The 14,995-nt window shown below is 24.7% G+C and overlaps 1 protein-coding gene across 1 annotated transcript; it reads right to left on the bottom strand.

Moving 5' to 3' along the window:
* Positions 1-8,751: 8,751 nt before the first annotated feature.
* On the bottom strand, positions 8,752-13,338 carry LOC145743081 (transmembrane protein 163a-like). Its single transcript, XM_082560964.1, has 9 exons — positions 13,168-13,338; positions 12,930-12,996; positions 12,508-12,654; positions 12,201-12,244; positions 11,632-11,723; positions 11,402-11,501; positions 11,090-11,210; positions 10,492-10,633; positions 8,752-9,284 (listed from the first exon to the last, which is right to left on the bottom strand). Exons 1-9 carry the CDS (start codon positions 13,258-13,260, stop codon positions 9,224-9,226), a joined length of 867 nt encoding a protein of 288 aa, XP_082417090.1. The 5' UTR covers positions 13,261-13,338; the 3' UTR covers positions 8,752-9,223.
* Between the last annotated feature and the right edge of the window lie 1,657 nt (positions 13,339-14,995).

Raw genomic sequence — 14,995 nt, 5'->3', positions numbered from 1 at the left:
GTTAGGCCAATGCGCGTCTAATAAAATACAAAATTTTAGGTTTTGAGATTTCATAAATTTTTAATAAAGGTTTCATAACTTTTATGAATATTAATATTTTCGAAAAATATTTTGTAAACACGGTAATTGGACCTGTGCGGTTCTAACACAACAATTATTTTTCGATTTAAAATTTTTTATTTTTTTTCAAAAAATTTGTTTGCAATCTCATTGGCCAAAAATATCACGTGACCTAATGAAAACCCAAAATAAAAATTACCTCAAACTTTTGTTTTACTAAAAATTTTCACGAAATGTTTTATCTTGAATGTTAGTTAGGCCAATGCGCGTCTAATAAAATACAAAATTTTAGGTTTTGAGATTTCATAAATTTTTAATAAAAGTTTCATAACTTTTATGAATATTAATATTTTCGAAAAATATTTTGTAAACACGGTAATTGGACCTGTGCGGTTCTAACACAACAATTATTTTTCGATTTAAAATTTAAAATTTTTTTTCAAAAAATTTGTATGCAATATCATTGGCCAAAAATATCACGTGACCTAATTAAACCCAAAATAAAAACTACCTCAAACTTTTGTTTTACTGAAAATTTTCGCGAAATGTTTTATCTTGAATGTTAGTTAGGCCAATGCGCGTCTAATAAAATACAAAATTTTAGGTTTTGAGATTTCATAAATTTTTAATAAAAGTTTCATAACTTTTATGAATATTAATATTTTCGAAAAATATTTTGTAAACACGGTAATTGGACCTGTGCGGTTCTAACACAACAATTATTTTTCGATTTAAAATTTTTTATTTTTTTTTTAAATTTGTATGCAATCTCATTGGCCAAAAATATCACGTGACCTAATGAAGACCAAAATAAAAAATTACCTCAAACTTTTGTTTTACTGAAAATTTTCGCGAAATGTTTTATCTTGAATGTTAGTTAGGCCAATGCGCGTCTAATAAAATACAAAATTTTAGGTTTTGAGATTTCATAAATTTTTAATAAAGGTTTCATAACTTTTATGAATATTAATATTTTCGAAAAATATTTTGTAAACACGGTAATTGGACCTGTGCGGTTCTAACACAACAATTTTTTTTCGATTTAAAATTTTTTATTTTTTTCAAAAAATCTGTATGCAATATCATTAGCCAAAAATATCACGTGACCTAATTAAACCCAAAATAAAAAATTACCTCAAACTTTTGTTTTACTGAAAATTTTCGCGAAATGTTTTATCTTGAATGTTAGACCAATGCGCGTCTAATAAAATACAAAATTTTAGGTTTTGAGATTTCATAAATTTTTAATAAAAGTTTCATAACTTTTATGAATATTAATATTTTCGAAAAATATTTTGTAAACACGGTAATTGGACCTGTGCGGTTCTAACACAACAATTTTTTTTCGATTTAAAATTTTTTATTTTTTTCAAAAAATTTGTATGCAATATCATTAGCCAAAAATATCACGTGACCTAATTAAACCCAAAATAAAAATTACCTCAAACTTTTGTTTTACTGAAAATTTTCGCGAAATGTTTTATCTTGAATGTTAGTTAGGCCAATGCGCGTCTAATAAAATACAAAATTTTAGGTTTTGAGATTTCATAAGTTTTTAATAAAAGTTTCATAACTTTTATGAATATTGATATTTTCGAAAAATATTTTGTAAACACGGTAATTGGACCTGTGCGGTTCTAACACAACAATTTTTTTTCGATTTAAAATTTTTTATTTTTTTCAAAAAATTTGTATGCAATATCATTAGCCAAAAATATCACGTGACCTAATTAAACCCAAAATAAAAATTACCTCAAACTTTTGTTTTACTGAAAATTTTCGCGAAATGTTTTATCTTGAATGTTAGTTAGGCCAATGCGCGTCTAATAAAATACAAAATTTTAGGTTTTGAGATTTCATAAATTTTTAATAAAAGTTTCATAACTTTTATGAATATTAATATTTTCGAAAAATATTTTGTAAACACGGTAATTGGACCTGTGCGGTTCTAACACAACAATTAATTTTCGATTTAAAATTTTTAATTTTTTTTAAAAATTTGTATGCAATCTCATTGGCCAAAAATATCACGTGACCTAATGAAGACCAAAATAAAAAATTACCTCAAACTTTTGTTTTACTGAAAATTTTCGCGAAATGTTTTATCTTGAATGTTAGTTAGGCCAATGCGCGTCTAATAAAATACAAAATTTTAGGTTTTGAGATTTCATAAATTTTTAATAAAGGTTTCATAACTTTTATGAATATTAATATTTTCGAAAAATATTTTGTAAACACGGTAATTAGACCTGTGCGGTTCTAACACAACAATTATTTTTCGATTTAAAATTTTTTATTTTTTTTCAAAAAATTTGTTTGCAATCTCATTGGCCAAAAATATCACGTGACCTAATGAAAACCCAAAATAAAAATTACCTCAAACTTTTGTTTTACTAAAAATTTTCACGAAATGTTTTATCTTGAATGTTAGTTAGGCCAATGCGCGTCTAATAAAATACAAAATTTTAGGTTTTGAGATTTCATAAATTTTTAATAAAAGTTTCATAACTTTTATGAATATTAATATTTTCGAAAAATATTTTGTAAACACGGTAATTGGACCTGTGCGGTTCTAACACAACAATTATTTTTCGATTTTAAATTTTAAATTTTTTTTCAAAAAATTTGTATGCAATATCATTGGCCAAAAATATCACGTGACCTAATTAAACCCAAAATAAAAACTACCTCAAACTTTTGATTTACTGAAAATTTTCGCGAAATGTTTTATCTTGAATGTTAGTTAGGCCAATGCGCGTCTAATAAAATACAAAATTTTAGGTTTTGAGATTTCATAAATTTTTAATAAAAGTTTCATAACTTTTATGAATATTAATATTTTCAAAAAATATTTTGTAAACACGGTAATTGGACCTGTGCGGTTCTAACACAACAACTATTTTTCGATTTAAAATTTTTAATTTTTTAAAAAAATTTGTATGCAATATCATTGGCCAAAAATATCACGTGACCTAATTAAACCCAAAATAAAAATTACCTCAAACTTTTGTTTTACTGAAAATTTTCGCGAAATGTTTTATCTTGAATGTTAGTTAGGCCAATGCGCGTCTAATAAAATACAAAATTTTAGGTTTTGAGATTTCATAAATTTTTAATAAAAGTTTCATAACTTTTATGAATATTAATATTTTCGAAAAATATTTTGTAAACACGGTAATTGGACCTGTGCGGTTCTAACACAACAATTATTTTTCGATTTAAAAGTTTTTATTTTTTTTCAAAAAATTTGTTTGCAATCTCATTGGCCAAAAATATCACGTGACCTAATTAAACCCAGAATAAAAATTACCTCAAACTTTTGTTTTACTGAAAATTTTCGCGAAATGTTTTATCTTGAATGTTAGTTAGGCCAATGCGCGTCTAATAAAATACAAAATTTTAGGTTTTGAGATTTCATAAATTTTTAATAAAAGTTTCATAACTTTTATGAATATTAATATTTTCGAAAAATATTTTGTAAACACGGTAATTGGACCTGTGCGGTTCTAACACAACAATTATTTTTCGATTTAAAATTTAAAATTTTTTTTCAAAAAATTTGTATGCAATATCATTGGCCAAAAATATCACGTGACCTAATTAAACCCAAAATAAAAACTACCTCAAACTTTTGATTTACTGAAAATTTTCGCGAAATGTTTTATCTTGAATGTTAGTTAGGCCAATGCGCGTCTAATAAAATACAAAATTTTAGGTTTTGAGATTTCATAAATTTTTAATAAAAGTTTCATAACTTTTATGAATATTAATATTTTCAAAAAATATTTTGTAAACACGGTAATTGGACCTGTGCGGTTCTAACACAACAACTATTTTTCGATTTAAAATTTTTAATTTTTTTTCAAAAAATTTGTATGCAATATCATTGGCCAAAAATATCATGTGACCTAATTAAACCCAAAATAAAAATTACCTCAAACTTTTGTTTTACTGAAAATTTTCGCGAAATGTTTTATCTTGAATGTTAGTTAGGCCAATGCGCGTCTAATAAAATACAAAATTTTAGGTTTTGAGATTTCATAAATTTTTAATAAAGGTTTCATAACTTTTATGAATATTAATATTTTCGAAAAATATTTTGTAAACACGGTAATTGGACCTGTGCGGTTCTAACACAACAATTATTTTTCGATTTAAAATTTTTTATTTTTTTTCAAAAAATTTGTTTGCAATCTCATTGGCCAAAAATATCACGTGACCTAATGAAAACCAAAATAAAAATTACCTCAAACTTTTATTTTACTGAAAATTTTCGCGAAATGTTTTATCTTGAATGTTAGTTAGGCCAATGCGCGTCTAATAAAATACAAAATTTTAGGTTTTGAGATTTCATAAATTTTTAATAAAAGTTTCATAACTTTTATGAATATTAATATTTTCGAAAAATATTTTGTAAACACGGTAATTGGACCTGTGCGGTTCTAACACAACAATTTTTTTTCGATTTAAAATTTTTTATTTTTTTCAAAAAATTTGTATGCAATATCATTAGCCAAAAATATCACGTGACCTAATTAAACCCAAAATAAAAATTACCTCAAACTTTTGTTTTACTGAAAATTTTCGCGAAATGTTTTATCTTGAATGTTAGTTAGGCCAATGCGCGTCTAATAAAATACAAAATTTTAGGTTTTGAGATTTCATAAATTTTTAATAAAAGTTTCCTAACTTTTATGAATATTAATATTTTCGAAAAATATTTTGTAAACACGGTAATTGGACCTGTGCGGTTCTAACACAACAATTATTTTTCGATTTAAAATTTTTAATTTTTTTTCAAAAAAATTGTATGCAATATCATTGGCCAAAAATATCACGTGACCTAATTAAACCCAAAATAAAAATTACCTCAAACTTTTGTTTTACTGAAAATTTTCGCGAAATGTTTTATCTTGAATGTTAGTTAGGCCAATGCGCGTCTAATAAAATACAAAATTTTAGGTTTTGAGATTTCATAAATTTTTAATAAAAGTTTCATAACTTTTATGAATATTAATATTTTCGAAAAATATTTTGTAGACACGGTAATTGGACCTGTGCGGTTCTAACACAACAACTATTTTTCGATTTAAAATTTTTAATTTTTTTTCAAAAAATTTGTATGCAATATCATTGGCCAAAAATATCACGTGACCTAATTAAACCCAAAATAAAAATTACCTCAAACTTTTGTTTTACTGAAAATTTTCGCGAAATGTTTTATCTTGAATGTTAGTTAGGCCAATGCGCGTCTAATAAAATACAAAATTTTAGGTTTTGAGATTTCATAAATTTTTAATAAAGGTTTCATAACTTTTATGAATATTAATATTTTCGAAAAATATTTTGTAAACACGGTAATTGGACCTGTGCGGTTCTAACACAACAATTATTTTTCGATTTAAAATTTTTTATTTTTTTTCAAAAAATTTGTTTGCAATCTCATTGGCCAAAAATATCACGTGACCTAATGAAAACCAAAATAAAAATTACCTCAAACTTTTGTTTTACTGAAAATTTTCGCGAAATGTTTTATCTTGAATGTTAGTTAGGCCAATGCGCGTCTAATAAAATACAAAATTTTAGGTTTTGAGATTTCATAAATTTTTAATAAAAGTTTCATAACTTTTATGAATATTAATATTTTCGAAAAATATTTTGTAAACACGGTAATTGGACCTGTGCGGTTCTAACACAACAATTTTTTTTCGATTTAAAATTTTTTATTTTTTTCAAAAAATTTGTATGCAATATCATTAGCCAAAAATATCACGTGACCTAATTAAACCCAAAATAAAAATTACCTCAAACTTTTGTTTTACTGAAAATTTTCGCGAAATGTTTTATCTTGAATGTTAGTTAGGCCAATGCGCGTCTAATAAAATACAAAATTTTAGGTTTTGAGATTTCATAAATTTTTAATAAAAGTTTCCTAACTTTTATGAATATTAATATTTTCGAAAAATATTTTGTAAACACGGTAATTGGACCTGTGCGGTTCTAACACAACAATTATTTTTCGATTTAAAATTTTTAATTTTTTTTCAAAAAAATTGTATGCAATATCATTGGCCAAAAATATCACGTGACCTAATTAAACCCAAAATAAAAATTACCTCAAACTTTTGTTTTACTGAAAATTTTCGCGAAATGTTTTATCTTGAATGTTAGTTAGGCCAATGCGCGTCTAATAAAATACAAAATTTTAGGTTTTGAGATTTCATAAATTTTTAATAAAAGTTTCATAACTTTTATGAATATTAATATTTTCGAAAAATATTTTGTAGACACGGTAATTGGACCTGTGCGGTTCTAACACAACAACTATTTTTTGATTTAAAATTTTTAATTTTTTTTCAAAAAATTTGTATGCAATATCATTAGCCAAAAATATCACGTGACATAATTAAACCCAAAATAAAAACTACCTCAAACTTTTGTTTTACTGAAAATTTTCGCGAAATGTTTTATCTTGAATGTTAGTTAGGCCAATGCGCGTCTAATAAAATACAAAATTTTAGGTTTTGAGATTTCATAAATTTTTAATAAAAGTTTCATAACTTTTATGAATATTAATATTTTCGAAAAATATTTTGAAAACACGGTAATTGGACCTGTGCGGTTCTAACACAACAATTATTTTTCGATTTAAAATTTTTTATTTTTTTTCAAAAAATTTGTATGCAATCTCTTTGGCCAAAAATATCACGTGACCTAATTAAACCCAAAATAAAAATTACCTCAAACTTTTGTTTTACTGAAAATTTTCGCGAAATGTTTTATCTTGAATGTTAGTTAGGCCAATGCGCGTCTAATAAAATACAAAATTTTAGGTTTTGAGATTTCATAAATTTTTAATAAAAGTTTCATAACTTTTATGAATATTAATATTTTCGAAAAATATTTTGTAAACACGGTAATTGGACCTGTGCGGTTCTAACACAACAATTATTTTTCGAGTTAAAATTTTTTATTTTTTTCAAAAAATTTGTATGCAATCTCATAGGCCAAAAATATCACGTGACCTAATTAAACCCAAAATAAAAATTATCTCAAACTTTTGTTTTACTCAAAATTTTTGCAAAATGTTTTATCTTGAATGTTAGTTAGGCCAATGCGCGCCTAATTAAATATAAAATTTCAGATTTTGAGATTTCATAAATTTTTAATAAAAGTTTCATAACTTTTATGAATATTAATATTTTCGAAAAATATTTTGTAAACACGGTAATTGGACCTGTTGTTTTCATAATATATATAAATGCTTGTTTGTTTATTAAAAATCAACGGTATGTAATATACTTAGTTTTAGTTAATGTTTATGCATCTGTTTTTATTTATAAAAATTTATGTTATAAGTAATCAAATAATTTCGAACCATATTTTATTTATCAAATAAATCTAGTTATGATTCTTAAACAAATTGTGAATTACATTACATGTACGTAGTTTTTTATTATTTATTAATAGATAATAAATAATAAAAGTTGCTTAAAATATCAGTTTAATACAATATAACATAAAAATCACAAGTTGTGGTGAGCAATTTTTCGTATGTTGTGGCCATATTAAAAATAGCAATTTTTTAAATGCCATCGTTGTTAGGCGATTAAAATTACCAAGCAAAAATATATTAACCAAACAAAGACGTATAATCATTTAACCACTTTTTTTGCATATCACCTTAAGGTGGATAGGTTTTATATTTTTTATCCGATAGGGGTGTGATATTGTGACGTGTATGAGCTATCCGTAAACGCCAGGCTCAAGGGCGAATATTTAGGTGAATGCGTTTCAATTGGTATAATTTAAATTGTTTCTGACCAATCTTATATAGTACCTGACCAATGTTATATGGTACCAATAAAGGTCAAGTGAGGTCAACTTAGGCAAATATTATCTGACCAATGTTATATGGTACCAATATAGGTCAAGTGAGGTTAACTTAGGCAAATAATAAAATTTAATAGATTAATTTTAATTTTTTAATTTTAATAAACCAATTTGCAAAAAAATATAATAAGTTACAAAAAATTTTTGATTCACTTTTGAAATGTTTATAAAGAGGATATACATTTGACCAAACTTAAAAACTCTAAAATTGATCTTTGATTTTTAATAAATAAACAAGCAATTAAATATAATAAACAAACAAAAATATACTTTTAGATATGTTTTTTAATTACTAATATCATAATAAACATTAGAACTAGTTTTGAATCCTTAATATCAAACTTTAGTTTTTATGAACAAATAAGAATATAAATATAATCAACAAACAAAAATTAAATTTTTAATCCATTTTTGAGTTATTAAAATTATGATATAAAATTGGCCTTAATTTGAAAACTCAATAACCCCTTTAAATTTTAATAAACAAACACTTAATAATTAGTAATTAGTGATAATTAAATATTGCAAATAGGAGGCCTGAAACACATAATGATATTATACAACATACTAAAATTAAGGAACAAAAGTTATCTTCTTTCAATATTGGGACTAGTAAGAATAAAAACAAAAAAATTAATAAATACACTGACAATAACAATATGTTTCGAAATCCAAGATTTCGAACTAAAATAAACATTTTTTTAATGCTATGTTTTATTTAAAAGTGTAATATTTTTAATAGTAAATATTGCGACTGTAAACAATTTGGCATAAAGATCAGAAAAATATAATAGCGGAATAAGAATATGTCATAAAACATATATAGTTGTGTAAAAATTAACATCAATGAAAAAAATTACATTTTTTTTACAAAATATGTGTACAAAAAGTATTAAATAACACCAAAAAATAGACACTTAAATAGTTAAGAGCACTAATTGTGTATAAATATTAAACAGTATTTGCATCACCATTTAAAACATATTTACTTTTGTGATCATTATAAAATAATATCATATAACGGTACCGTCAGAAGCTTATTGTTTAAAAATTAGCCAAAGTTTTTGCAGATATGTACAAATTAAGAAATTACATAACATTTACAAAAGATAAATAAATTAAAAAAAAAAACAATTTTTAAAGCTGTTGTGACTTATACATTTTGGTAACACTAATAGCAGTAACAACTGATAAAATACATAAGAACATAACGTGAAACTTATTGCAAATCAAATGTAAAACAAAATATTGACCACCATAAAACTCCCATTTATTTTGATTGAGTGTAGTCCTTAGTGCGTTGTAACTCAGGGACATGTTTTGCTAACAGCCTAAGGACAAGAAATACCATAATTAGGTGTAAGTACAGAAAGGATTATTCCAACTATAGCAAAGCATGTACAACTATGTTAATGTTGTATAACTTTGTGGCCAGGTTTAAAGTTATTGATACTATTTTTAACTAAATTAAAAAAAATATTTTAAATAAAGACACACAACACACAGGGCTTTAAAAATTACTAAATTAATATGAAACATTTGTTAACAGTAATGGTAATTCAAAAACAAAATTTTATCTTACATACAGAATACAATTATATTATTCTATGATAAACAAAAACTTAATCCAACTGTAAATTAATATTAAATAATATTTTCTACTGTAAATTAAAATCCAACTGTAAATTAATACTTAATAATTTTTGAATGAGGCTAATACCTATTTTTAAACAACAAAGTTTAATGAGCTAACATTCGGTTTTAAATGAATAAAATGCTGCAAGGTGTATATTTAAATCAAAAACAATTTATAAATAGCTTAACTTAACACAAAACTGCTGTATGATATTGTTTTTAAATTACCTAGTAAAACAAACAAACATACTAATATTTAACATCTAAAACGTTCTCATACAAAAATTAGGACAAAGTTATTACTGGAAATCGAGCTACACATTTTTGAATTATACACACACTCACTACTGCATGCAATAATACTTACTTCATTTTAAAACATGACAATTTCTCTTTGAAATTGTTAGCTAAGGTAAATTGTGTTGATATTAATAATTTGTTACATTCGTCATATTGATTTAAAACCTAATTAATGTTATACTAATAGTAATGTTTATGTATAAAATAAACTAGTCTACTATGTACTATGTAAAAAATATTACTTAAAAGAGTATAATTAATTTATCGACGTGATTGAAATTGAAAATCGATCCATTAAAATTTTTCACGAAAAACCCAAGTGGTTTTTTAAACCACTTAATTCAAAGCGACATATTTAAAAATTAACCACATTTATTTAATTTAATTTCTATAAATTGATCAGCTTTCAACAGTTATGCTAAATAAATATATATCAAAAGGTTTTAGTAGAAATTACTATATATTTACACTAATTATTGGGTTACATTTCTACACAAATTAATTGACTTTGTCATTTTTAATAAATCCTGTTGATATATTATATAAATTAGCAAAACCCTATTTTATTTGCAATTTTTTATGCCACAAAAAACACAAACTCACCAAAGTCCATATATAAGTAAAAACAAGCTGACAATTAAGCCCACTGTTGAGTCTAAGAACCAAAGATAATGATCTAACTTGGTGGCCTCTGAAGTTATTACCATTGACAAAGCTATAATGGCCCCAACTAGAGAATTTAGAGCTAAAAAAATGGAAAAATTAATATTTTTTTCATATTGTTTTAAAGTATAAACTTCAGTTTAATTTTTGTTGTAAAAAAAATTAATATTTTGTTGTAAAAAAAGTAAAGATTGTAATAAAAAGTAAAGAAAAGTAAACAACAAACAGCAAAAAATCCAATGTTCATATAAAAAACGAAGACTACATAACTTATGCTATATGTTGGAAATTCCAAAATCATTAAAGTCTCATGTTTTTGTAGTTAATAGGAAGGAAAATGTAATAGTAACAAAATCAATCATGCTAATAATTTTTAAAGGTTGTTATTAAAAACAATATGCAGGCTACTAAAATTTTTAAATCTTAAAATCCCCAAAAAATTTTTAGTAAAATAAAATTGAAAAAAATTAGTATTTTCGTGAGTTTTTTTGTGTGATAAACTGACCCATGTATTTTTTCCAAAGAAAGTTTGACTCACCGTCAGTAAAAATTGTCCAAGAAACTAAAACTTTTGAAATAATAACTTTGACGACAAATAATACGACACACAAACAAGTTGCACAGATTGAGGTTATAAGAAGAATTCGAACTCCATTTACCTGTATAGAAAAAAAACTTATTAAACTATAATAAAAATTAATTGGGCCATGCTTTCTATAAGGTCAAAATTTAGTTATTTAAATAAATATTGAAAATACTACAGTAATTTTATATGGGCAATTGAGAATTAACTCAAAAGTTAAAGTTAAAAGTTTTAAAAATTTTTTCAAAAATAAAAACTTGATTTTACACTCATGTCAGGTGAATCTCCATCTAGAAGTCCATGTATAGCTTTGGCAGCAATTCCAAGTGAAGAGACAATAAAGAGCACCCCGAGTACCACACAAGATCTACAAAAATTAAATTTTTTTTTTTTTTTAATCAAATAAAAATGACAATTTTTAGTTTTAAAATCAAATAAAAAATTTTGTTTTAAAATCAAATAAAAATGACAACATTCTTATAATAAGGGTTTCTTACATGTGTTCTCTTCTTTTAGAAAAGGTATCATAAGCTTTATAATATCTCCATAAAACAACTGCTGAAGTTAAAACATCAAGAACCGAACTAAACTGAAAGTTAAGACTTTTCATGAAAAAGGCGATAAATAAAATATTTTTTATGTTAATTTAAAAAAAAATAAAACGTTCTGTTAAGATATAATACATTTAATTAACTATAATTGTGAAAAAATAAATATATTTGCATCGTAAAAAAGTTCCAAAATATATTGCCAAGCTCCATAAAACTAAAAACTAATAATCAATTTGATGGCACAGAATATTCAGTCATATTTAATAAATGGAAGGAAACATGATTTAACTTAAGCCATTGTTTCCTTTTACATTAAGTAGGCTAAATATCCAATAACTCATTTCCCATCATAGAGAATTGCATAGTAATATATATGGCCATGAATGTAGGCATAAACACAATGTGGAAAAATGTTTTAGAGACATAATAAATAAATGTTATAGTTTTAAATAAAAATACATAAATGTTAAACTATAAAAAAATAAAAAATAAGGTTAATTAATTAATTAACTTACTGCTAAACCAAATGCAGCTGAACTGTCTTCATTTTTGGCCACAACTAAAAAAAAATTATTTTTAAATTGTGAAGGCCCCAGTAGGCATAAGTAATGCTTTAATATATGTTAATGAACTTATACAAAGGACTAGGAGGTTTGTGTACATTGTATAAGACCGTGTTTATTTAACATTGTTGTGGTAACCCTTAAAATCTACCGTATGTTATTGTAAGGCCTCTTTAATATCACAGTTAACAGCCCACATTATAAAGTGTATTCATATTTTATTTTAAATCTTTCGAGTTATTTATTCTCTACAGCTTACCAAACTCCACAATTCCTATAGATAAAGTTATAATAATGGAGATCCAAGATATACCAACAGCACTTTTTCGCCATGCATTTGCTTGACTGGGACTTAATTCATTTGCAACTGGTAGATTTGAAGATTTATCTTCATTGGTTATTAAATCTAATAAAACATTTGTTAATATTAAATCAAACATTGACTATCAATTAAAAACATATATAATTTTACATATTTTGTAAGAATTTAATGAACAGTTTAAAAATGATTGTTTAAAAGACATGTAATAGCCTGCTAATTAAATTTGTATATAATATAGGCCCATCAAATATATACTCAAATTAATTTAAAATAAAAAAATTAAAATTAGTAGCCTGTACAACCATAGTAGGCAATAAATTTTATTAAAGTAAATTAAAAACCACAACAAAACAACTTACAATTTTTATCCACGATTTCTAATCTAGTTTTTTCATTGTACTGAGGGCTTATATTGGCACTGTTGTTCTATAAGGTAAACAATAAAAATTTAACAACATAGAAAAAACACAAAAATTAAAGAGTTACTTTGATGTTATAATTAGTACTTCATACATAAATGGTCATAGATTAAATATTAACATTTTACAAATACAGTCAAATGCTTTTACTAATTAAATAAAAATTAAATTATTATACCTGGTTATTGTGGTTGGTTTCATGAATTTTATTTCCGGTTTGTGCATTAGAATTTATAGAAGATACATTGGTACCATTTTCTTCAATACCCATGACTTAACTTCGAAAATTTGATCTCAATTCATTTTATGGTAATATTTTTAATCTTACAATCAAAGACTGTCTTACTATCTAAACTTTAATAAAAAATGATTAAAATTAAATGCATTTTAATAAAATATTATTGTATTTCTGTATAATAGTTAGGTGTGCGTGTGCAGACTTAAGTTATGCGAGCGTCTAAACGTAAACTAAAGGCAAAATACCACAGCGCATTACAACTACCTTTTACTCGGCTGTTTTGTTTGTTTACTAAACGTTTAACTCGACGTAAATCATGCGTAAAATTTATTTTCGCAGAAGTCATTATAGTATTTTTTTAAACGACAGTTATTGATTTCTGATTTAAAAATCTTTAATATTTTTTTTAAATTTTATTTTAACTAGTCAATACCTTTTGAGCGTGTTGGTTCATTATTTTTTTTAAATAGGAGCTAACCTTTACAAAAATTTAAAAGAAATAATTTTACACAACAAACAACATTTCTTCTAACCAAACTTTTAATTATTAATTAAATTTTTGCAGTTTCATGAAATACCATTTTTATCTGCTGTTAGTTAACATTGCATCATATATTGTTGCAGGCAACTCAAAATGTATTTTGGAGTAATAAAATAAAATGTTTATAAATTAACCATATCAACTGCAATTAATATAATACCAAATGCAATACTGCATTTAGCCATTTTTATTTAAATTAAAAAATTAAAAAAACACGAACTTGTATTTTTAAAAGGAAATTGCCCGCTTGGTTGTGGCAGAGAGTACTCTGGATTTTTAAATATATTAAATTAGGGGCAACTAATTTTTAAAGTTTATTTTTAAATAAATAACAAAAGAAGCTTTTTTTTAAACGTTGCCTCACACCTTTTTAGAAAAAAAGTAGTTTCACATTAACCGCTTATTTTTTACTAAGAATTTTTATTGTTATTAATCTATGTTGTTTTAGTATTTTTATACCATAAAAAATTGTTAATTTATTTATAAACACCAGTCACCGAGATTTAAGCAAATTATTTTGCAATTTTTAGCGTGGTAAAAATAGAAATTTTACATAAAAAAATTAGCAATGAATCAATCAACGCTGCATTGTCAGTTCCCATGTTGTACATAAACAATTTGATTATTTTAAACCACAGCACCCAACATTGTTTGTTGTGTATTTATAAAAAAAAGTTGTATTTAAATTTAGGCTATCGTGTAACTTAGTATGTTATATATGACGCAATTTCCAGTAGAACCTAACTTCCTATCGCGCCCTAATTTTACGACGCAAAGATGAGTTGCTCAGCCAATAACACACAGCTTAGAATGATAATGTCAAGTATCAATTATACAGGAAATGGATTGTAGAAAATTTACTGCGATATGAATCGTCAGTTTTTTCTTCGCTGTATAGCAAAAAATAGGGATTTTATATATTTACCAGGCTAGGTTGTTAACATGCTAGTTTTTAAATTATCACTTAATTGACAGGAGTTTTATAATAGCAAAATATAAATTTTACTGCGATCAGTCAAGGAGTTTAAATTAGGCTAACTTAACCACATTAAAGGGCTAGCCTGCAATAAAACACTTACTATGACAAGGTCGACTTTTAAAATTGCGTAAATTCCATGCAGGTTTGCTCGACTTAAAGGATTGTATCTAAAAGGTTGGATAGCCTCAAGCCACAGTAACCGTTACGTTAAATGTTAAAACATTTACATAATAATTAATAGTCTGTTT

This window comes from Corella eumyota, chromosome 2 (genome assembly GCF_963082875.1).
Source record: "Corella eumyota chromosome 2, kaCorEumy4.1, whole genome shotgun sequence".
NCBI lineage: Eukaryota > Metazoa > Chordata > Ascidiacea > Phlebobranchia > Corellidae > Corella > Corella eumyota.
This window is presented reverse-complemented; position numbering and strand designations above follow the sequence as displayed.

What these genes read in the sequence shown, in the direction of transcription:
- LOC145743081 (XM_082560964.1), bottom strand. Translation starts at nt 13,260, where the DNA reads ATGGGTATTGAAGAAAATGGTACCAATGTATCTTCTATAAATTCTAAT. An exon ending in TCTAAAAGAAGAGAACACAT is followed by an intron (nt 11,502 to 11,631) that starts GTAAGAAACCCT and finishes TAATTTTTGTAG; the next exon opens with ATCTTGTGTGGTACTCGGGG. An exon ending in TTGGACAATTTTTACTGACG is followed by an intron (nt 10,634 to 11,089) that starts GTGAGTCAAACT and finishes CCATTTTTTTAG; the next exon opens with CTCTAAATTCTCTAGTTGGG.